Genomic DNA, 24,800 nt, shown 5'->3' with positions numbered 1-24,800 from the left:
AGGCTCCTGGGCAGAAGGGAGGGGACAGTAGAGAGGATTTGTCCCCCCTTGCCCTGAGGCTGCTGGGCATGCTGGTGCAGGGTGCCCATACATCCTGGTGTCCGCAGGTGCAGCCCATGGGGGACGGTGACAAAGGTCTCGAGGGTAGAAGAGACGAGGTGGGCCCAGGTGGCGCAGGAGGAGCAGGGGTGTAGAGTGACCTTTCTTCCCAAGGCTGTGTCTGGGAAGGGCAGCCTGACCTCATGGCCACCTCTGGGAATTCCTGGGGTCCAGTCACAGACCCTAACAGTGGAGGGTGATGGGCTCTCTGTCTCTGGGAAAACCCATCACACACCAGAAAGTGTTTCTCCAAAGACAAGTCTCCCTGGCAGGTGGTCATGGGGCAGAGCCTCCTTTGGGGAGGCCAGCATGAGCCCCCTAGTCCCAGCGCTGAGTGGGTGGCTCTGGCTGACCTGGGGGGGTGGAGATGAGGACCCATCCTGCCCAGCAAGGCCTGCAGCCCCAGCAGAGGAGAGGGTAGACTCCTTCCTCCTGGTCCATGGCTCAGGACCTGAGCTTCCTCCCTGCACGGCTCCCACTCCAGGTGGCACATTTTCTGGTGAGTCCTGGGATTTCTTCCCAAGCCTGCAGCTGGGATCAGCCACCTCCGGTGGGAAGTGGTGTGAATATTGTTGCATAGGTGGGATGGCTGACATCCCGGAGCTGTCACATCCCGCATTCTTCATGTGATTTACATAGGTGTGTACACATGCATGCGTATGGGTGCAGCAGTTCATTAAACAAAAGGAATAAAAACATGAAAAATAATTATTTTTCGTATTAGATTTACAACTTTGGAGCAACCGAGCACTCACTCCCAAACCTGTCATTCTGGTCACGGCATGGTATCAACCTTGCCGTATTTAGACTCATTCTATACCCTTTCTCCAAACACTCCAGTGACCCTGCAGGTGCTCTCAGGTCTGTGGCTGTGAACGCAGCCATGGGTTTGCAGTGACTGGTAAGCTTGAAACCCAAAACCCTGTAGATTTAATGGTGTCTCTCATCCTTCAGTGAATGGGTCTACGTGACCTTCCTGAGGTCCCGTCTGTGTGACTTGTCTATTTCCTGCAGCGCTTGCAGCACCCGACTGTGCCCGTCAAGAGTTACGGCTTATATTTTGTAGAGTTCAGCCAGTGAGCCTCTAACGTTACCCAAAAGTAAGGATATTCACAATAGGCAAGTTTCCACATGGTTGGCTTTTTATTTTTCATCCCACTTATTTTGATACTTTCAGCTTGATTCTGTGTGGTATTTATGCTCTTATACTTTTTTTTTTTTGGCTTTATAGATTGTGGTGATATTTTACTTTTAATCTTTCTGTCTGAACTTATTTTATTTGTTTGAGAGTGAGTGCATGAGCAGGGGGAGGGGCAGAGGAGAGGGAGAAGCAGTTTCCCTACTGAGCAGGGAGCCTGATATGGGACTCGATCCCAGGACCTGGAGATCATGACTTGAGCTGAAGGCAGATGCTCAACCAATCGAGCCACCCAGGTGCCCCATCTTTGCATCTAAATTAACTCACCTTGTTTCGTTTATGGGTATGATGATGGAAACCTCATTGATAAGGGGAAAATATCTGCTTGGCGGGCAGAAAAAGTGGAGGATTGTTTTTCCCCAGAATTCTTAGTCTGTCCATCTTAGCTTAGAAAGCTGGGTCTTTTGTTTCTAGGTGGGAAGATGCTGGAAGTAGTTTCGATGCGGGGAGGATGGCCAGGAAGGAGCAAGGGTTGTCTTCTGTCGTGTGGGTCACATGCATTGGCCGTGTGAGCTCTCTTGACAGCACGAAGAGGTTCAGCTGACCCAAGATGAACATTTCCGGACTTTCTAGACTATGCCTCAGCATCCTCAGCTCTCGTGAACCAGAAAGGTGTTGCAGATGAGCTGGGTAGAACTTGGCAGAGAGTGGCCCACGAACACCCAGATGAGTGGGGAGTTTGGTTGAGATTCCTGTTTCTGTGGCTTGGGGTTAGGATCAGGGGGAAAAGGCTTGGGAATCTGTTTCCAGTGGAGCCTACTCTCTCACCGCAGGCGGGTGTGGGCCGGCCTTCTCTTCGGGGGAGATGTTGGGCACTCGTGTGATTGATGTGGTCTTGATGCCTTCTTTACTTTGTCCAGCTGCCCACCCCTATTTCTGTCCTGCAGAGGTGAACCTTGCAGGACTTTGCTGGAGGAGGAGGGCATTCCTGGGGTCCTAGGGCATCCTGGGCTGTGTCTCTCTGGAAGCTGCCAGGCATTTCCCTCCCGTGATGCCTTAGCTATCTTAGCCTCTCGGGGAGTTGGGTTGGGGGGTGCCTTTTGGCTCTAGATCCAGGACCAGTGAGCACACCATTGAGGAGGCTGGCTCGGGTCCTGCTGAGTCAGCACCTCCCTGAGCCTCAGGCCCCTCTTCCACAGAGGGTGGCAGGGCTGTAGTAGGGCGGGGAGTGGGAGGGAGCGGGCGGGGGGGGGGGGGGGGCGGGCAGATGCAGTGATCACTGAGGCCCTGGTGAGCTGGAAGCTGCTGTATAAACATGGAGGGGGTGTGTCCTGCTGGGGACAGGGTGATAAGAGGCTGGGTTTTGCCCCATCTTTGGAGGATTGGGGCTTTTTCCTCCCCACCTCTCTGGGTCACACGGGAACCTTATCTTCAGCTTAGATGTGTGGGTACCTTCCAGCTGCCTTGCAGAAAAGTGCCTTGCATGGCTCCCAAGGGCAGGGTGCCTGCCTCCTTCCCATGGAGGGAACATCCTTTGCCCCTTCTAGAGAAGCCTAGTAAGGGACGCCTCCCAACTGGATCTGCCTCCACAGATCTTCCCACAGGGCCCTCAGCTAGCCTTGTTGTGAAGCTGCACAAAATGGCTTTCACAGGCCTTCACGGCTCTCCTGGTGTTCCGCCCTGCTGCCTGTGCTCCTGCCCAGGGCAAGATGGCCAAGACAGGAAGGGTGTTCCCTGCAAGCCCAGCAAGATACAGGCTCCCTTCCTGCCATCAGGGAGGAGGCTGCATATTAGCCTTCCCAGTGCCTCTGGGCAAGAGATGAGAGGGAAGCTCCTCCAGGGTTCCCAGCAGGAATGCATCCTGCATCCTGACCACCCTCCCAAGAGGCCAGACTTCCTGCAGCCCTGGACAGCATTCTCTCACACTGTCTACAAACTGAGGCCTTGGAGGGAGACCACCCTAGAGCAAGCTCACCCAGCCTTTCCTGGGTCCCCAACCAGCACCCCCTGCGCCTCCTGTGAGAGGTGCACGGTGCAGGGCATAGGTACAGGGATGGTGAGGAAGGCCGGTTCAGGGTGGGCTCCCATGACTTCTGTACCCACTTAGGAATGGTGGAGAGAAGTAAGAGGAAGTCTTGAATCTTCCAGGGCAGGATCTGTGTTGGTTGGAGCACGTGGGATCCCCCCCGACCAAGTGCCCCCTTCCCTGGAATTGCCTCCATCCCCTTTCTGTGGTTACCTCTTACCCGAGAGCCATTTGTCTCTGCCCCTGTGTCTGCCCCGAAGAGCAGGAGCCCTGGTGCTGCCTCCGGGCATTTGCACTGCTCCCGTTGCTCAGCTGTTGGCTTGTGGGTTCTCCCAGCTTTCCCGATGGGGTCGGGAAGCACCCCCACTTCTCACGCTCCCCGTTCTTCACTGCCTTCCCATCCGAGGCCTGCCCTCCATCCTGCCCTCCTGCGCTTTTCTGATCCTGCTGGTCTCCTCCCAGAATACACCTCCTGGTCCCGTTGCCAGGTCGCCGCCCACCCCTCCAGCCCCTGTGCCCTCTGGGCCACCGCTTCTGTCCTTTCTGCTTCTGCCCTGTGGTTTTTGTGTTCCACGTGCCTTCCACAGTGTTTCATCCTGCCTCATTTCTACTATGCAAGATGCTGCCTCACCATCCTCATGAGCTGTACCCCTGCAGATGGAGGATGGGAGTGGGCAATCCTCATTTCCCCTCTGGGTGCCTGGCTCAGTGCTCCTCAGATCAAGTGGGTGGAAGGTGCCCACTGGGCTGCCTGGGTCAGCTCGCACCAGTGCCTGAGCTCAGCTGCAGGCACGCTTGGTGTGTGCTGGTGCTGTGCAAAGCCCTCAGCCTGGGTACGCGGCTGCCATGCAGCTGGCATGTGACTGTGCTGACAGCCCGTCTACTGCCCGGTGGGGAGGATGGGTTCTTGGCCTACTCAGTACAGGCGGCACATGCAGGTGGCCTTGCCCAATGTGGTTCTTTATTTGCTGTATGTGTCTCACACCCGGAGCACCCGTGAAACCCTAAATCCTATAACAGACGTCTCGTGTCTTTCCAGAATATTTTTTAAACCCAAGTAACATCCCCACCAAGCTCTCAGTAGTTTTTAAAAAGGCCTTTGGGGTTTGCCCCATCAAAAAAAAATAAAAATAAAAAAAATAAAAATAAACCCAAGTAACAGCTTCGTGCCAGTGTTGTAGAGCAGAGCTCTTTCATCCTAAAGGTAGTAATACCAAGATAAAAACATTCGACCATCCTGTCTGCAAGTTTTCCATTTTAACACACCACAGAGATGGAAGTCAGGAATCCTTCACAGTGCTGTTGAAATTGTAATTGGCCTCGTGCTGTTTAATGAGCCAGGGATGCACCTGCTCTACCCCGGAGCTGTAGAGGATGTGCGGGGCCCAGAGCAGAGGTGTGTTCACAGCCTTCCGTGGAGTCGGTCTGCAGCCTCGCTGTCTACTTAGTGACAGGAGGATGGCAAGGCCACGTGATGCTTCTCACTCTGGGGCCAAAGGAAGGCTCATATCCGTGCAGAACATCACTCCATTCAGCGTGTGGGCATGTGCCCCCCACGTGGAGACTCAGGTGTGCACGTGGAGAGCACGCTGGGTTCACCTCCCAGGCCAAAGGGTAATGCTTCAGTCTTCTGTACCTAGAGAAGAGCCCTGGGGTGCGTGGGAGAAATGGGAAGGTTTGGGACACATTTCGAGGTGAGCCAGAGGCTCCTGGAGAAGCCTGGGTGCAGAGACAAAAGTCTCACCGAGGTGTCTGAGCAGCCGAGCTCGCGTGTGTTCAGAGCACCAGCTGGCCCAAGGCAGCGTGTCTGCTGGTCACTTGGCGCTAACGGATGTGCCATTTATCCTGTGAGGTAGTTGCCCCTGGTCTGACGTGTCTCTTCCCCCGCCCCCTCTTCTTGTGCTTTCGGGAAGAGAGAACCACAGCGAGATCGAGAGGCGGCGGCGGAACAAGATGACGCAGTACATCACGGAGCTGTCGGACATGGTGCCCACGTGCAGCGCGCTGGCCCGCAAGCCGGACAAGCTCACCATCCTGCGCATGGCTGTCTCCCACATGAAGTCCATGAGGGGCACAGGGAACAAATCCACCGACGGCGCCTACAAGCCTTCCTTCCTGACAGAGCAGGTACCGCATCACCCGCCCCGGGTTATGTCACTGGGGGAGGGGACAGAGTAATTGTCACCGGGATGAGATAAGCTATGCAGGGACCAGGCTAAAGGTTGAGGAACAGGTGCAATCAGGAGATTTTACCTCCTTTCTTCACAGCAGTGTTTGGCTAACCTTGGCATCTTTTGCTTTTATGTTTCCTGTCTATCCTAATGAGGCATCCCTGAAAAGTCTGCTGAGCATCTGGACGGCATGCTTACTGTGCTGCCGTGAGAGAAAGGCCGTAGGAAGCCTGCTGTGCTGTGCTGGGGTGCCGGTGCCATCCTGGCGGCAGTCTGGGGGCAATCATGGGGGTCGTGGTGACAGGATCACCATGGCTAGCACCGAGCCAGATTTTGTCCTTTCTCTCTGGGCATTTTTCCACTTACTCCTTGTCCTAGCCAAGGGAGAAGCCACTAGTATTTGTCCCTGCTATGTAGATAAGGAAACTGTGGCATAGAGAGGGTCAGCAGGTGGCCTGGACTCTGTCCACTCACTGCTCAGCAGCACAGCCCACAGTCGGCATAGGTTGGTTCGGCCCCAGAGCCACACTTTGAACAGCAGTGCTGGTTCTTTTTTTTTTTTTTTTTTTAAGATTTTATTTATTTATTCATGAGAGACAGAGAGAGAGAGAGAGAGAGAGAGAGAGAGAGAGAGAGAGAAAGGCAGAGACACAGGCAGAGGGAGAAGCAGGCTCCATGCAGGGAGTCTAACATGGGACTCGACCCTGGGTCTCCAGGATCATGCACTGGGCTGAAGGCGGCATTAAACCGCTGAGCCACTGGTGCTGCCCTGTGCTGGTTCCTGAACTGTTGGGAGGAGTGAAGGCACGGAGTGGCTGATGGGATGGTATTTGACAGATGTTGCAAACCACTACGTGAGCCGAAGGCTTGTGTCCTCTCAGCCGTGTCCTGTGCACCACTTGAGGACAAATCCACAAATGCTGAGCCTCAGCTTGCTTGTCTTTGAAACCAGTAGGAGCTTCCTGCCTCCCCGACCCTGAGGGCTTTTGCAGGATAAATGGGATGATGGATCAGAAAGTTCTCGGTGCATGGTGGTGGATACAGGGTGGGCAGCGGAGGGATGTGCTCAGGAGGGGTACAGGAGGGTGTAGAGCCCCCCAGCAAGGGGGAATCTCACAAGCCCTGGAGCACATGGCTTGTCACTGGGGCTCTGCAGTGGGGCTGGGTTATGAGGGCGCCCCAGAGTATGGGCAGAGAGATGGGAAGCATGGGCTTGACACGAGGGGAACATGGGCACAGGAGCAAGAGACGAGTCTGGAGACAGAACCGTCTGCTCTGCTGGGCTGGGACCTGATCCTGTCAGGGGGTGAAGTTCAGAAACAGGACAAGGAGAAGGAGTGGATGCGGGTGACTGCCTGCCCGGCAGCACAGAGCACCCAAGGACTTGCCAACTCTGTGCCCTCCCCCCCCAATCCGGGAGGCCACAGGGTGCCTGGCCTCACAGGTGTGAGGAGGTGTGACTGTGCTGGGACCTTGGCCAGGGGGACGGAGAGCCTGGCAGTTGGGGCCTGGTGCCCAGCCCCGTCTCCCCTCCAGAGGGGACAAGGGGAAGCCCCCACCTCCTGTGGCTGTAGGATCCCGTGCCCATGGTAACCAAGGGGAATTGCAGGCAGGGAATGGGACAGAACCGCCTTCCGCACCCTCTAGCCACTGCGATAAGAACAGTGCTTTTTATCTGCGTTTCTTTAATTCAGAAAGGTCCTGCCAGGTCCATATTTGAAATGAACCCCCTCATCCTTATGACCGGGGATTAGGAAGTGAGGAGAGAAGGCAGTTATGTGAGTTTGACAAGTCCGCCCATATTTCTCTCTCCCTTCCTTGGCATGTGGTTGATGTTAGTTACATCTATTAAGCACCAACTGTGTGCCAAGCCCTTACTAAGCCTCTACACACAAGACCTCACTTTTTTTTTTTTAATTTAATTTTATTTAAATTCAATTAACATACAGTGTATTATTAGTTTCAGAGGTAGCGGTCAGTGATTCATCCATTGCTTGTAACACCCAGTGCTCATCCCATTGTGCCCTCCTGAATGCCCATCCCCCAGTGATCCCATTCCCCCACCCCGTCCCCTCCAGTGACCCTCAGTTTGTTTTCTATAATTAAGAGTCTCTTATGGTTTGTCTCCCTCTCTGATTTTGTCTTGTTTTGTTTTTCCCTCCCTTGCCCTTATGATCCTCTGTTTTGTTTCTTAAATTCCACATATGAGTGAAATCATATGATTGTTGACAAGACCTCGTTTAACCTCACAAAAACCCACTGAAAAACCATGTGAAGAGACGGAAGCTGAGGATGGTAACGGCTGAGTGAAGAGCTGTGGATGACAGCCTTCTTTTCCTCCAGCACCCACACTCTCAGCCTTCCTGGTGGTCTAACCAGAGGGGCAGGGGCACAGGACCTTGGTCACGAGTGACAGGCCCCATGAAGACAAAACTGGGGGTGGGGGTAGGGGAGTGTAGGCAGAGGGGCCGTGATGAAGGTGAGGCTCCATCCTATAAACCTTCTCACAGCCCTCAGCCCGTGTCCTCCAGTACACAGAATTCACCACTTTCCCAGACATCCTGCTCCATTTTTTACAGTCCTTCCTGTTGGAAGTTCTTCTAATACTGAAAATAAAACTGCTGACCCATTCTCTGAACTAAGTGTGTGGCTGGGAGACACAAAGTGGAGGTACAAAGCAAGAGAAATGGACAAAATAAACTTTTCCTTAGAAAAGGCTGTATCGTCTCCCTCTGCCCTAGTTTCCCAGTTGGAGGAGGTATGGATTCTGACCTTGCCAGGGGCTCAGAGCTCCCCACATTCTGCTCCCCAGCACACCCCCATTTTCTGATTTTTGGGTCCCTGGAGTGCCCTGGGGCAGAGAGCCAGTTGCGTCAGATTCCCACCTTTTGCATCTGTGCAGCTAGCACAGGATTGGTGTTTCAGGGGGGCTTCCGTGTCAGGTGACATCTGAACAAAGGATTCCCAGCAAGAAGTGTTTGCCAGCTGCTGACCCAGGAGGATCCCTTTGTTCTTTGGAACATCATCAGTGTGTGGGGTGTTTGGCGGCACACTGTGGGTGCAGGGGCACGTGGGAGAGTTAGCTCCTCAATCCTGAGAAGAACAGAGTCCGTTGCCTTGAGCTTAATGTGAGAATGACATGGTAGGCTGCCACACTTGAGCTGCCTTCAGGTAAAGAAAGGACATCTTTTAACAAAGTTGACTCATGCCCCTCCTGGGATGATGGCAGGGCGTCCTGCTGCCCCTCCATTGATTCCAGGCAGCTTCCTTCCCGCCTTTACTGACGATCCAGAGCCCAGTGAGTCAATGTGACCCCAGGGCTGGTACCCCTAACTTCTCTTTTTATTGTAAAGTGAAATGGACAGTGCTGTGTGCCCTGCTTCCTTCCAACATCGCTCTGAGAGACCATTAGGGAATTCTGGAAGTTTGACAGATGCACAAATGTAAGGAGATACTCTCGCATCCCCTGCCAGCATTCAGCTCGGAGTGAGGGAAGAGTAGGAGCAGTAGTGCACCACTGGTGTGGGAGCAGAAGCTGGGAGACTGTCCTTTCTCTTCCCCTGCCCTCCTTCCAGCAGCACCTTTTGTACCGAGCACTGTGTGCTGGGCCCTTCTTGTGCCCTAGTGATGTGGCTGCAGTTTGAATCTGTAGGTTCAGGCTGCTCACACCTCTGGTAGCCCAACACATTCTGACGATCACTCCTTGTTTTCCATCCCCCAGGCTATAAGTTTCCTCTCTACCTAAGAGACAGCTGGTTAAGTCAGGGCCAACATTGTTTGCAGTAGCTGTCTCTTAGAGCTAGGACAAGCTTTGTGCATTTTTAAGCTTATTTTTCAATAAAAAAAGCTATCAAAGTTTTTTAAACTATTTTGTGTCACAGTGAGTGAACAAAAGTTACAGTTTGCTAATAAGAGAATTTAATTGGACTGGGTTTGTCAGTGCTCTGTCCTAATCTTGGAGGTTTTCTTCCCAGGAACTGAAGCACCTCATCCTTGAAGCAGCCGATGGATTTCTGTTTGTTGTAGCGGCAGAGACAGGACGAGTGATTTATGTGTCTGACTCCGTCACCCCTGTTCTGAACCAGCCCCAGTCAGAGTGGTTTGGGAGCACCCTGTATGAACAAGTGCATCCTGACGACGTGGAGAAGCTGAGAGAGCAGCTGTGCACCTCAGAGAATTCAATGACAGGTCAGTGTGCCTCCTTCCAGGAGGCTCTTTGACCCTGGAGACAAATGCCTTTCAGTAAACAGATCAGAAAGCTGGAGATCAGGTAAAGCTGGACATATATTTGACTTGAGGGCGTATATGTGACCTGGCTTGTGCAATGGCTTCATTTATCCTGTAACATTTTTAAAATTGTTTTTAATACAGGATTCTTTTTTCCTATACTTCACCTGCAATTAGGGGCTGTTGTCACTAGGAGGCGATATTGCTACATTAGCCAGAACCACATATTCAGTAATGAGGTTTATGCCTCAAGTATTTAATTATGTGTGTGATCTTGATTATAGACATTTAATACCTAGGCTTTAGTTCCCTGCAATGGAGTTCATTACTGCAACATTTAAATAAAGTCCGTTCTTCTGTAGTGCAGCATGCGTGTTCCTAGAAATCACTGCAGGGTACAGAAGCTTGAAATAAAAACTGCAGGGCTTATGGGGAAGAAATGGGTTAGGAAGGACCACACAGTCAAAAATGAATCACTGACAGTTAAAAATAAGAAGAGGAACCTAGTAGAGATGGGAGCATGATTTTACACATTAAACAGTTAAGAAATTCATAAATCTAAGTGTACATGTGACCCTGGATCTTGAGACTGGCATGAAATATACTTGTGGAGGTGAGTCTTGGAAGGGTTTCCTCTTGTGAGTTTTTGTGCAGTGGTACAAGCATAGTCTTAAGTTAGAAGTCAAAAGAAAGTTGTGACTGCAGATACGATGAGATTGTTTGTAACATGACAACGTGGGGGAGCTGGTGGGAGTCTAAGGTGCATACGTTTGTGTGTCTGTGTGGCTCGGTTCAGCTGGGTGCGCTTTTCTTTATCTGTCTAGTGTTTCTTGCAGACAAAATCATGTGTAAGCAAACATAAAATTCACATTATACTCAAATTGTTCCGCAAGAGATCAATCACATGGGAACAAACTTGCATTTTCAAAACAAGTGTGATAGTAGGGCTGACTGTACCGTAATATTTGCATTCCGCCATACGGTAGATATATTTGTGCTGTCAGTTCTCTGAGGTATCGAGAGAAGCTGGATCTTCATTTACTTCTGTGTCTGCCTGCAGAACCTCACTCTGTGCTTTACACACTGTCGGCATTCAGCCGAAGCCTGGTCAGTGAGGGAGTCAGTGCTTCACCGATCGTACTAGTCTACTAGGGCTGCTATAAAAAATACCAGAGAAGGTGGCTTCAACAGCAGAAACTTCAGAAGTCCAAGATCCAGATGTTGGCAGGTTTGGTTTCTCCTGGGCCTCTCTCCTTGGCTTGTCGATGGCACCTGCTCGCTGTGTCCTCACATGGTCTGCTTTATGCTCAGACAGCCCTAGTATCTCTCCTCCTGTGAGGACGCCAGTCGTAGGAGATTAGGGCCCCACTCTCATGACTCTTTTTGACATGAATGATCCCCTTAAGGGCTCCATCTCCAAATACAGTCACATTCTGAGGTTCTGGGGTTTAGGGCTTCAATATACGAAATTTTAGTGGACAGAGGCCAGCCTCTAACACTTGTGATAAGACAAAGTTGAATGTTTTCAGAAGCGACAGAAATATAACCGTTTCTGGATGATCCTAGGAACGTTCTGGGTGTAGGTATCAGTGTGGCATAAGAGGAGAGAGAGGGTAGGGAGTGGAGGTGGGAGGACGGGGTCTGTGCTGTGTTCCCCTTGGCATCTCGTGATGGTGGCACCTGGCCTGGCCGGACTCCATGCATGGGTCAAACGACTCGGAGAGATGCACTCTGCTGGCCCATCCCTGAGCTGAATTACAGAGCCCCATGTAGAAACTCTAAGGAAGACACTTTACAAAATTAAACATTCCAGAGGGATATGAAAAGGAAAATAAATCAAGCAGGAACTGTTGACAGCTGAAATCACCTTCTCCGGAAAGAGCTGTCTTTCCCTACTTTCCCTAGACTTCTGTGTTTGACCACAGGATGTGGCTTTTTGAAACCCTGTCAGGAGCTCTGGCTGGGGCAGGTGGTGGGGGGAGCAGTGGTCAGGGGGAGGTCAGGCTCTGGCCGTGGGTTTAGCTAACTGACTCACCGGAGTGAGGTGGACCCTTGTCTGGCTGAGTTTAAAGGGTCAATACAAACCCCATTTGGACAGAGTGTCCTTGGGGTGGGCCCTGGGTGGTGGCCCTGGCAGCCGAGCTGGCGTAGGGGAGGCATTCCTCCAAGAAGGCAGAAAACCTGGTGGATGGTGACCAGCCAGGCCTCTTAGCCTCCCAGTGCTTGAGCTCCTCTTATGAAGACCAAGGCAGGCTTGGAAGGTGGGTCCTGTGCTCAGGGAGGAAGACAGGATGGGTCTCCCAGAGCTGGAGAGAAATGACGTGACTCCCAGCATGTGCAACATCAGAGCTTGTTAAACCAGTGGGCTCACTGTTGGCCCACTGTTGGAAGAGCCCAGCAGCGGAGGGCTGCAGTGTGGACAGGCCTCAGGTCTTGTGGGCTCTTGGGGCAGGGCACAAGTTGGGCTCTGTGGCCAGCACACAGCTGTATTAAAACAGAATAATGGACCTCAGGGATGACTTGATGCCTGTGGTCATCTGACTGGAATCTCAAGCCTTCCCGTCCCTTCACTGCAGGCCCAGCAAGCACCCAGTAGGGATTGTGGGAGGGGGTAGGGCAGGGGGCTGGTGGCGTGGGGGACTCAGCCTGGCTTCTCTGAGCCTCTCAGTGGCAGGGAGTCCAGGCCTTGTCTGAGGAACCTGCAGGTGGCCCGTGGCAGCTTGTGGGGTATTCAGTGTGTGTGGTGAGAGGAGACAAGTGGCCCTTGACGGCAGGCCTGTGGCCTCCCATGCTGGCGGCCCATGGGGAGGGTGCTGGCGCAGAGTGGTGATGGCGGTGGAGGTGCTGGTGGCATCCCTGCTGCAGAGGCAGTGATCAAATGTCATGGGGCATCCTTCAGGGCATGGGCCGGGGTCCGTCTGACTGGGTCATCCAGGGGAGAGGGTGGAGTCCTCACACAGCAGCAACAACATTGGTAGAGAAGGAGCCCCCCCCCCCCCCATCTGGGTCGCCCTTCGTGAGCCTGGCAGCTTCCTTTCTTCTGTAACCTTAATTGCCCACCTGCCGGAGGCCCAGGAAATACCAGCTCCCATTCTCCACTCTTGCCCAAGGCCCCCGGGGTAGAGTCAAATGCACTGATACAAGGAATGGAGGAGCAGGAGGAGGAGCTGCAGGGTGAAGGGCTGCACCTGTGACTACGGGCCCTGTGCCACCCCACCCTGTGGGCCTGCTCATGGGCAGCATGTGCCCTGGACCTCAGTAGCCTGAGGAGAGCCTGTCCCTTCTCATGAGTCAGATGAGCAGTGGGCCGAGGTGCTTTCACTATAGCTCATGAGAGCCCCACTCTTCTCAGGGACTTATCTTGGGGGGAGGACGAAAGGGACCTGTCACCTCAAGCTGAGTAACTCTGCACGGAAACCTGGAGGCTCTGTTCACCAACTGTGCCTGGGGACCACTCCCTTCGCAGAGGGTGTGGGATGCTAAAGGGTCCTAGAGGGGTCTGGTCATGAGGGACTGGTGCTTCTTCCCAAAGACATCTACGCTTTGTTTTTTTTAAGATTTTGTTTATATATTTGAGAAAGAGCACATGAAAGAGCACTAGCAGTGTAGAGGAAGAAGCAGGCTGCCCATCGAGCAGGGAGCCCGACACGGGGCTCGATCCCAGGACGCTGGGATCATGACGTGAGCCGAAGGCAGACACTCAACTGACTGGGCCACCCAGCTGCCTCCAGAGACCTCGCTTACAGAAAAGTGGCTGTGCAGTCAGCCTGGGTTTAAGTGACAGCAAACCAACCCCACTGGCTCGAGTGAGAAAGGAGCTATTTGGGCTCATGTGCCTCTAATGGGCTTTCCTGCTTCAGGCTCGGGTGGTGATCAGACTTGGTAACAGTCATTGCTCGTGATCTGGGACTTGGTGCCTGCAAATTGGCCCCTTAGCAAAATTTGTTTGTAGCCCCGAAATCAACCTTCAGGGAATATTCCCAGGCACGGGCACACATGGGCAGAGGGCTGAGATCTGGGGTCACGGGTGCACGCATGTCTAGCTAAAGGTCAAGCTCTGCCTCCTTGTTCCAGCCCGTTTTCACTGGAAATAAGCACTTGTCTTCCAGTGTATTTTGTGCCTTGTTGTTTGCATTTTTTGGTGATCTTTTGTTTTTTGTGCTTTTTGTTGGTGATCTTGCAATTGAAAATGAGCCTTGAGAGCAAGCTGAAGTGCTGATCGTGTCCTTGACCTCAGGCTGTGATGTGCCTGGTGGCGGGGGAGGCTCAGAGCAGCTTCTCAGGGAGGCAAGGCTCAGGGCTGATGGAGCAACGGGAGTAGGTAATGTGTCTTTAAGCAGAAACACGCGTGAGACACGGTTCTGTATCCACTGGTGGACAAACACATTGTGTCTGGAGCTTTTGCAGGAGCATTTGCTAAGTTGGCGTTTGCCGTGACGCTAAAGTGGATAACAAGAATTGGCTGGACCACGTTCCCTCCACCTTCTAGCTTTGTCACGTTGGGATGCTGATGTACAAACGCTTGCACATACGTAACATGTCCACTTTGATGAGCGTGCACAGAGGCGTACACCCACGGTACCATCACCACTGTCAACGTACTGAGCCTAGGCCTCACCTCCAGAAATTTCCCCGTGGTTTTTTGTGGCTTTTTTTGTTTGTTTGTTTTCTTCTTTCTTTTTGTGGTAAGAACACTGGACAGGAACTCTGCCCTCTTACTGCGTTTTCCAGCATACATCGCAGCATCTCTAACAACAGACAGTGTTGCCCAGCAGACTCTAGAACTTACTCACCTGCCATGACTGAAGCTTTCTACCCAGGAAGCATCAACTCCATATTTCGCCTTCCCCTAGCCTCTGGAAACCACTGCTCTGTTGTCTGCTTCTGAGTTGACGACCTCAGATTTCTCAGGAAGGGGAATCATGCAGTGGTTGTCGTTCTGCAACAGGCTCATGTCACTTGGCATAATGGCCTCTAAGCTCCTCCATCCTGTCACAAATGATGAGGTTTCCTTTTTTTTTTTTTTTTTAAGGCTGAACGATATTCCATTTATGTCTATCCCACATTATGTCTCCATTTATCTGTCGATGGGCATTGGGATTATTTCTGTATCTTGGCTGTTGTGAATGATGCTTCGGTGAGCATGGGGTGCAGACATCTCTTTGAGTTCCTGATTTCAGTTCTTCTGGGGTATGCACTGTACCCAGAAGGGGATTGCTCCTGGGCAGGGTGGATTCTCAGGCAGGCCTCATAATAACGAAGGTATTTATTAGCAGCTCTAAGCTTCCCATTGGTAGCTCAGCAACACAGACTGCCTTCTCCAGGAGTTCCAGAAGTATCCCAGGACTGGCCCTCTGGGCTCTGCATGGGCTACCTGCCCTGCCCTGCCTGATTCCAGGGGCCAGGGAGTCTCAGCTAGGGTGAGAGGCCGGCTTCTCTACCCTAGGTGCGTGGGGCTACAAGTTAGGGGAGTTGATTGCCCATCGGAAATCAGTGATAGGAGGAAGGTTGGCCCTGGCTGGGAGAGCTGGCCTCTGTGGTTTGAGAAGGTATCCTTACAGGGAAAGTTGGGGCATCGACCACATGGTGGGAGCACATTCTCACCTTATAGGGAATGAAGGCTTCTGAGTTGGGGGTGGAGCCGATGTCAGGTGTGGCTCAGATAGAAGTTGGAGGGGTGGTTGGCTGCAGAAACATTTCTTGTGAAAGTCGGTCTGGGTGACCTGGGCCCCAGCTTGTGCTCTGTAGGGAATGAGGGGACTCCAGGAGAGGCCCAGGGCTTTCCTGGTGATACCAGAGCCTCTCACTGTAACCGAGTCTGCCCCTAGGGGTGGGGTTCAGAGGGCAAGTAGGGGCAAGCTGCCCGTGGCCACTGAAGTCTGGCAGACCTTGATCCTGAGGAGTAGGCACTGGGGACCTCCTGTCTGGTCCTCGAGTGTTGCACAATGCAGAAGCACCAGCTTCCCCAGCTGGGCCACGGGTATGCAGAAGGGTCACCCGCAGACTGCAGAGCAAGGTTGTTTGACCCATTCCCTACCCCATCCTTGCACCCCACCTCTGTGCCCCTGTGTCTACTCCATTCTTCCTCTGTTCAGAGAAATGGGTCAGCGATTTGGTTCAATACAGGGAAAGACTCTGCAACAGTTAGCACTGTGGGGTAGTGGAGGAGGGTGTGAGGCAACAAAGCAGAATTATTTCTTCCCTCCTTCCCTACTCCTCCCCTCTCTCCCTTTCTTTACCCAGTTGCTAATTCATTTAACTGTTTATTTATTCTTTCAACAAATACCTGTTTGCACAGCCATGGAAAGCTCTTACGGATGCAGCCTGACCGTCCCCATCCAGGACAGGAGTTCCTAGCTGCTGTTGGATGAATGGACCCCTACTTCCTAGCCGGTCCAGCCCAGATTCTACGTGATTATCTGGCCAGAGCCTGGACCATGTGGGTCCCCCAGGGCTTGGGCCGGAAAGCCCCCATGCATGAGTCACAAGTCCCAATCAGCTGTGATTAAGCTTCCCCATCTCCCGAGAGCCTCGCCAAAGTCCAGAGATGCTTTCAGCCTTGGGTCACAGCACTTGGCCAGGCCCTGGTCTGGGCCCAGATAGCAGCTCATGAGAGCAGGCCACTGGGGACCCCCATCCAGGCAGCTCTGCTCATTGACCTGTCATCATTGTTTCTGTGGAGCATTCAAATGGGTCATTCGCTCCAGGCTCCCTGCTTGTCTGGGAGAGGAGACTCCAGGACTCTGGGTGCATTTTGCTTTTATTTTTCATTCATCTAACGGTGAAATATTAATAACCGTAATGAACTCTCTTACATTTTTATGCCACTTTTTTTAATTTACCACTTCAGTGCAATCAACCCTCCCTGTGCATTAGAACCAATCACATGGGGAGATGTGCCCCTGGGTACCCGCCCAGGCTCTGGGGATGATGCCAGGCATGATTACTCTGGAAAAGCTTCCTGGGTGGCTCTGATGCAGAGTAGGGCTGAGAACCATTGCTCCTGTGGCCTCTTCACAGTCCCATGCAGGGTGAGCTGTTGACCCCAGATCACAGAAGAGGGGCATGAAGTGTGGGCTCCCTGATAGGTTCTAAGGGCCACACAGCCAAGACCAAACATGTGCTACAGAGTAGAGACAAAGCCTTTGTGTCTTTAGGGGCATCTGGAAACAATGAAGCTTCCAAAGCCCTGACATGTCCCAGCCCAGCCAGTCCAGTCCCAATGGTTCAGCCCAGTGCTTTGGGGTCCCTGACACTGGGACGAGTGGGCAGCTGTCTGTGGGGTTCTGGGTGTACGGGGGTGAACAGTGTCACAGCCCACACTGGGGTCCCTTGCCCCAGGGGCCTCCTGGGTTCTGTGTGATTTCATGCGGTGGTTCTTGGCATGTGAGCTCTTGTCTCGCTGCATGAGTACCACTTGTGAGCCTGTCAGGGATGCACATTCCTGGCTGGAGCCCGATCCTACGGAGTCGGGAGCTTGGAGACCCTATAATCTGTATTTTGGCTCACCCTGCACGTCACACGGATGCATGCTTGAAGCTTGAAACCCCCGATTTGATGCCCCCATCCTGGGACTCAACACCACGTCCCCTGGACTGAGTCTACCCTTGTTTAGCTCTGTTGGGTTTTTCATCTCCAACTCATCACTTTTCTCCTAAAAGATGGGAATGTGAGGCTTTGGAAATGTATTAGGTGTGACCCCTGAGGCAAATGTCTATTAAACCAGGGTAAGATTTAGTAGGTATGTTCTGATCTAGTAGGAGCTTCCTAGAAATGCAGAATCACAGACCCCAACCCAGGGGTCCTGACCCAACACCTACAGTTTAATCTCCCAGGGGATGTATGTGTACATGAAAGCCTTGCACTTAAAAATACAGTAGGGTGCATCTGGGGGTTTGTACAGCTTGGGCTGGATACATCCTTGAGCAGCTGGCCCTAGCAGGGGGCCTCGGACAGGGCCAGGTGTCTGGGGAGAGCCATTGGGGGAGGAGCCGTCTCTGGAGTCTGCTGCCCTCTCCATGCCCCCTCGGGCCCGAGGGCAGCCTGCACCAACCCTGGGACCTCGCTCTTTGAGTCCATACATCTCAGGCTTGCCGCCAGGATCAGGACAAGGCTTACAGGGTTGGCAGCTGGCATCATCCACTACAGAGCAGGATGAGAGCAAGAGGCTGAGGGCATGCCCACGCTGTGGCCCTGGGGGACCCAGGCTGGAGCAGAAATGAACCTGGTTGTACATGATGCCACAGAGCACGGAATGTGCGTGCCTGGGAGAGGAGCCGGCGGGCGTCCCCATTCAGTCTCAGCCCATTCTCAAACCAATCTGGGCTACCTTCGGGACACTTTGCAGATGAGGGTGGCGACAAAACCATATGCACCTTGGCCGCGCCGTCCACTCCTTCAGGGGAAGAATGGCAGGCAGGTCATTTGTCCCTCAGGGGCTCTCTGAACTTGTGAAGCCCACCCCTGTGGTATCAGTTCTGGAAAAAGTCTCTTTCCAACTGTCAATCAGGAAGGTAACTTCATGAAAACCATACTTGCAAATATATAGCTTATTTTCTTTGTAGCACCCAGGCTTCGTCCTTGGATGGATGCCAGAGTCTGAAATCCAAAACACATTCAACAGTCCACTTCTTGCCTTATTAGGTAACACTCCTAAGTGGAGAAAAAAAAAATCCTGATTTTTATCTGAGTCAGCTATTAAAGCTATTAACAGTGTTATTGAGTTTCTGTTGTTTGAAATAGAAACAAAGTGTTTTAGTAGCAAAAAAAGCATGTTTATTTTATTTCGACCCCTTGGAAGTTGCCCAGGGGTGCAGTAGACACTTGGGCCACCGGAAAAAGTGTGTGTGGCATCGTGCTGCCAGAGGTGCTTGGTAAACGCACGTGAGAGTGGACACTGGGAATCACGGGCTAGTGGCTTTTCATATCGCAGTGACTTTCCCGCTGGAAACCGCAGCCTGCTTGGATATCAAATCCCAAATGTTGTTTTGGCGCCAGTTCACTTCTTTCTCGTGGTTAAATATTTACATAACCTGCCTTGTTTTGCTTCGTTTCATACACAGCAAGCTGAAGCTGCTGGACTTTGTGTTTTGCTCTTATATGTTATGTTGAAAGATATTTCATGAATCTGGACAGATTTCCCACTCAGGTTGCTGGGTTCATTATCACTGTGGTGTCCCCATGGATAAAGAGTGGGAGCAGGGTTTGTGTGCCCCTGTCAGACCTGGCCAGAGGGCCGGCTTCCTCATCTGTGTGCATGCTCTCCAGGGGGACTTGGGGTGATGCTGGGGTGGGCTTGGGGGTGCCAGGGAGCCAACCAGGGTAGCAGAAGGGTCCCCGCACTTGGAGGCAGATGGACCTGGTGCCGGTTACAGTCCATGGTCCTTTACTTTGTGTGAATGACTTGACCTCCCTGGGACTCAGTTTCCTCATCTGTAATTGCAGGCGATGATACCTCCTCTATAGGGCTGCACTGAATTATGTGCAGGAATGACCTAATGGATGGTGTTAATGAGAGTATTTGGGGATGATAAAGCATTCTTTCGCTTATTAATAACAGAAAATTATATTTAAACACTGGTAGTCTTCCACAGTGTCTGTCTGGCTCTGCTTTCTCTTCTTACTCCTCTGAGATGTGTCTGAGGATCTTGGCACTATTGCCAAGGGAAAGTGGGGAGACTGAGCTTTCTTAGCTTTGCCCAGTGATCGTGGGATGGCATTCCCCCTTCCAGCCTGTGCTGGAGAACATCACACATTCAGGAGGAGGGGAGGGGAAGGCAGATGTGCTTACTGTCTTTTGCTTTTTGTTCTATTCATTCGTGCATTATTAGGTAACACTCCATCCAGCTTGTGTGCATCGAGTCCTAACTCATTTTGCGAGTGTTGAGCTGAGCGTTGAGGATGTAGTACTCTGGCTGATGCAGTCTGGTTTTCTCGTAGTTTATGGTTTAGCATTGAAGAGAGGCACCAAAGAAATAATTGCGCAGAACATACATCACACATCGTGATGAGTGTCAGACAGGAAAAGTCCACAGGGCATTGAGGACGAGTAATATGGGACTGGGCTTGTGTGGCAGGTGGGAGTGTGTGAGGAGCCAGAGGTGGCTGGTGGGACTTGGTAGAGTATGGGGAGAGCAGATCCTTGTTCCCACAGCAGTAAACAGCAGACCGCTGCAGGGGTTTGGCCAGAGAGGTCCCATGACTGGGCTGCGGGTGGAGAATGTGTGGTGGGCCAGGCTGGCTGGGGGGTCAGGGTGGTGAGGGTCAAGCTGACGGTATGCAGGGGAGATGGTGCGGGCGTGGGCTTTCTTCCATCAGCGCACACTGGGCAGCCGAAAACCACAGGAATTGAACTTCTCGAGGTTCCAGGGGTCGGAAGTCCGACATCAGGATGTCAGCAGGGTTGGTTCATTTTGGAAGCTCTGTGGGGAGTCTGTTCCATGCCTCTCTCCGGGTGTCAGGTCATGGCCAGCGGTCCTGCTGTTCCCTGGCTGTACACGCATCCCTCCCATCTCTGCTTTAGCCACACACAGCGTCCTCCCTGTGTCCAGATTGTCCTCTTGTCTTAAGGACCCATCCCTAATCCAGGCCGACCTCATTCTAACCTGTTTTATAGCTACAAAGACCCTCTTTCCAAGTGAGGCCACATTCACAGGTTCCAGGGAGACATGCATGTTAGGAGGTGCTGCCCAAGCCGGCACAGTGATGTGGGGACGGAGAGAGTGGGGACGCAGGGCTCTCAGCCACCGCGACCAGCAGGGCAGGTTGGTCCACTTGCCGTAGCTCTTTCTCAAATAATGGTAAGAAAGCTGATGACCATGGGTCCTTCGTGACCTCTCTTGCTGCATCATATGGTCACTGACATGTCTCTTTTGCCAGAAATGATTTAACTGTGGAGAGAGCAGGAGGCTGCTCCTCATGGCCCCAAGTGGCCCTGCTGATTTGGGCCATGTAACCCACCCCATCTGTAGATGTGTTTGCATTCACTGGTGGTGCCTGTGGGTGCATTGTCCCAGTTCACGGACCAACGTGTTTGTTGTGGGGGATGCACTCTGGGTGCTCTGCTGGGAAGCATGGATGCCCAGTGCTGTCTGTTCCGTGTGACTGTGGGCCACTAGTGTCACAGCCCCAGAAGCAGATCCCCTGGGCCCTCTGCGCCCTTACATGGTGCCCATTCAGGTCTGAGTGCCTGGAACGGCACACTGGGCTGTGTCTGTGCCTCTGCCTCGGTCTCCTGCCCCACCAGCCACACCTGATGGTGCTTATCCTCCATGAACAGTGGGGTTGACCACCACAACCCCCCAACCCCCCACTGAGGGATAGTGAGCACACATTCTCCCCCACTTCTCTGCACCTCCTGGATTCTGGGGATATGGAGATGGGTCATGGGCAGCCCCCCCCCCCCGCTGAAGGGGATAGCGAGCACACATTCTCCCCCACTTCTCTGCACCTCCCGGATCTGGGGGGCCTGGAGATGGGTCACCCACCCAGCTCCGGAGCAGGGGGGCATTTAATTTCTCAGAAGTGCCCCTCTGCTGGGTTCTCCCTGCTTCTTGTGCTCACTGTAGCCCCTCACCTGCTTCCATCTGACATGATTCACTGCTTAATGCCTCGGTCCTGCCTTGGGCCAGACCTGCCCCTTGGCACTGTCTTTGTGGGTGAAGCAGAGCCAGACACAGTTGAGAGCCAGGGCCAAGGCCATTTTGTGCAGAAAACAGGGGGAGATGGTCATCACCAGCTGAGGGCAGGTCCAGAGGTAGGTCAGGGGCAAGCTGGGAGGGAAGTGGTAATGCTGGGCTGCCTGAGGCGGGGAGCTGGGGGCAGGCAGCGGACATCTGATTGGGCGAGGGGGAGTGTGGCCCCCAGCTCAGGACCTATTCTGCTGTGATGGGGACCTGGCCCACTCAGATCCAGCTTGGCCAGTATTTGGGGTACGGACTCAGTTTCTGGATAGAGGACTTAAGTAGCAGATGTCAGCTGGCTGAGGCCGGGCACTATGCCTCGTTTCCTGAGGCTTCCTTTGCAGCTACACCTGACACCAGGGCATGGCACCCTGTCCCATCACAGGGCCCAAACTCCTTTCTCTTTCTACTCTTGCCTCCCCCATCTGAGGACCTACCATGTGTTGACAGAGCTTGTCAGGGTAAGGAGTCTAAAGCTGAAATGTGCTGGGCTTTTCGAGACTCCAAGTAGTGGTGGCACCACATGACTGATTTTCCAGAAGCATACCTCTGTGAGAGCAGTAACAGGTGCATGCAGCCTCCTTTACTATGAGGCTCGAGGGGAGTCAGGGAGGCAGCCGGTGATGCAAGGGAAGCAGCCACTTCTGGAAGTCCTGTGTTCATTGTCGGTAAGTCGAGGCACCCTCTGGCCTCCATCTGAGCTGTGCTGCTGCTTGATCAGGAAGCCAGCTGGAGCAGGAGCACAGGGCTCTCCAGCAGCCAGGCAGAGAGGTGCCTTCCAGCAGCTTCCAAGAGCAGTGGGGGTTCCTGAATAAGGGAGGGATGACATTCCCTTCTCTCAAATGGGCCAGTGTTGGTACCTCCATCCCCTTGTAAATGCATGTGCACTGGACTCAGGAACTCTCAGTTGAGCTTTAAATTCACACACAGATTTCACCACATCCATGAACCGCAGTGTGTTCCTTTGTAATGCTAAGAATCACCTCCTCAAGATCTGTGCTCTGTGTTCTCTTTATTGTCTCATGGCTCCTCTTGAAATGAGGAACATCCAAGTAGTGCTTGAAAGACAGCTTTAGGACACCTGGGTGGCCCAGTGGTTGAGCGTCTGCCTTCAGCTCAGGTCCTGATCCCTGGGCCCTGGGATTGACTCCCACATCGGGCTCCCTGCATGGAGCCTGCTTCTCCCTCTGCCTGTGTCTCTGCCTCTCTCTCTCTGCGTCTCAAATAAATAAATAAATAAATAAATAAATAAATAAATAAATAAATATTATCTCTTAATTAATTAATTAATTAAAGAAGAAAAGCAGCTTTGTAATAAGTGTTTAAAATCCCCAGCCCCTAAAATAGTGGTTCTGAATCTCGGCACACATCAGAATATCATTGACTCTTTAAAAACTTCAGATGCCAGGGCCCCAGCCCATGTTTCTGAATTACACCCTGTGGTGGGGAAGGACAGGCGCTTATATTTTTAAAAGCAGCCTTGATGATTTCAGTGTCAGCCAAAGATTAAGAACTGCTGTACCCCAGTGTGTCCCCCACCAAAAACAAACAAACAAACAACAACAACAAACACAATAAAAGAGGACAAAAAAATAAAAAATAAAAGAGGACAGCTGGATCTGTTTTATAGCAGGACAGAACTTTCAGCAAGGTCAAGATAAAAAAGAAACAAAATTTTAACAGTGTCATCAGTCAGCAGCATAGTTGAAAAATGAGCAGCATGAGTGTTTAAACCCTCCTGGCAAGCCTTGAATTCCTAATGAAGTATCTTTTGTCCCAACTCTGATGCTCCAGAACTAAACAGACAAAAGACTTTTTTTCCCCTCCATCTATAAAAGGAAACGATAACAAAAATAACCTACCAGGATTATTGTTTTTAGGCAGATAAAATTATTTTGAGTTACTTTAGGACAAATGAGAAGACAAATGGAATCATTGCTTCTTCCTGATATGATGCAGGCTTTAGTAATATTCTCACGTGATGGCTGCATTTTGTAATGCTTTGGCTAAATATAACTCGATTACAGAAACTCCAGAAGGATCAAGAAAATTAAAATAGTTTCCTTTAGCTTCACTAAAAAAAGAGACATATTTCTCTCAGAAATGTCATGACTCACACCAAACGGTTAAATAAAAATGCATGTATAGCAGTGATCTTTCCTGTTTATTGCTTCCTCAGTAGAAGCTAATTGAAGAAAACATCTGCATTCAGTTTTCCCTTTATTTTTATAGATTCTTTTCTTATACACCAACGCAAAGCCTCGCCTGCCAGCCGTTTACTCAGGCAGTAATCTGATGGATGGGTTTCAGTTTTCCCCTTGGTGGTGCTAACGTAAATTATTCTCCAATGAGCTATTTGCAATGTCATTCTTTAACCCAAGCTTAAGTGCACATTTTCTGGGGACCTAGACTCATAAGGTCTCCACACTGCAGGGCCTCAGAGTTCATTCGGGCCAGCTGTTCTCCCACTCGTCTGTCTCCCTGAAGGATGCACCTGGAAAGTGCATCTACCTGGCTCCTTTTGGGTGCACACAGCAACAGAGCTGGCCATGTCAGGAGACAGCCCTGTCTCCTTCAGAATGATATGCTTGTGCTCAGTGTTAGGTCACCCTTGGTCACCCTGTCTCTGTGCTAAACAGCCCAGTTGATGCTGTGGGCTGGGTCTGGTAATCTGCACACACCACCCTGCATGCAGGTGTGAACTCAGCCATGGCTGGGGGGGGAGTTGAGAGCATGGGCTTTGAAGCAAGAGCCTGCCACAGCAGCCTGGTTTTTCCCCAGACTGGCCAATCTTTGGGCCCCATGTCCTCCTCAGAGTTGGCATGAGGATGGTGCCAAAGATAGTGTGCCAAGAGCTCAGTGGGTACCTTTTGCCTTCCTTTCCTTATGACAGGCAGCCTTGGTGTTGGGGCGAGTCCCCAGACACCAAGCCTGCATGGGGATTTGTGCACATGCTTTGGGAGAGAGTACCCTCGGGGGATGGTCCAGGAGGAGTGAGGTTGGGATGCAGTTCAGGAAAGGTCTGGCCTCAGCCTGAGGCTGCAGGGAGCTTTGGAAGGCCTCATATTAGAGGCTGTCCCACCAGAAGCAAAGGAGTGGGCTGTCATTGGTCACAGACCTCCCGTGGGGGGGGGGGAGACTATGCACCCTCAGGTCAGGTGGCTTCCTAATGGCTCCAAGGACAGGCCTCTGAAAAGATGTGGAGTGAGCCATTGGCTGCAGCCCCCATCAGCAACTGGGGGCAGGGGTTGTGGGAGATCTGCCAGATCAGTATGAGGAGCTCCAGGGATGCGCCTGGGGGGTTCACAGTGTCCACGGCACACGGTGTCCACGGCAGCCCGAGAAGGCTGGATGCCAGCCCCCGGCAGGGATGGTGTCCTCCAGGCTTGCTCCCCAGAGGATGGACTGGGGCTGGGGCTCTGGGGCTGGGGTGGGGCCCCTTGGGCCCTCCCGTCCTG

The 24,800-nt window shown here is 52.3% G+C and overlaps 1 protein-coding gene across 5 annotated transcripts in view; it reads left to right on the top strand.

Moving 5' to 3' along the window:
- ARNT2 (aryl hydrocarbon receptor nuclear translocator 2) overlaps positions 1 to 24,800 on the top strand; it is a 157,317-nt gene that overhangs the window by 51,120 nt on the left and 81,397 nt on the right. For all 5 annotated transcript variants that reach the window (XM_041752488.1, XM_041752487.1, XM_041752490.1 and 2 more), the window contains exons 4-5: positions 5,177 to 5,390; positions 9,409 to 9,622. In XM_041752488.1, the coding sequence (XP_041608422.1) occupies positions 5,177 to 5,390; positions 9,409 to 9,622 (428 nt within the window). The remainder of the gene's footprint in view (positions 1 to 5,176; positions 5,391 to 9,408; positions 9,623 to 24,800) is intronic.

This window comes from Vulpes lagopus, chromosome 4 (genome assembly GCF_018345385.1).
Source record: "Vulpes lagopus strain Blue_001 chromosome 4, ASM1834538v1, whole genome shotgun sequence".
NCBI lineage: Eukaryota > Metazoa > Chordata > Mammalia > Carnivora > Canidae > Vulpes > Vulpes lagopus.
The sequence above is the reverse complement of the archived record's forward strand: the minus strand, read 5'-3'. Positions and strand labels throughout refer to the sequence as shown.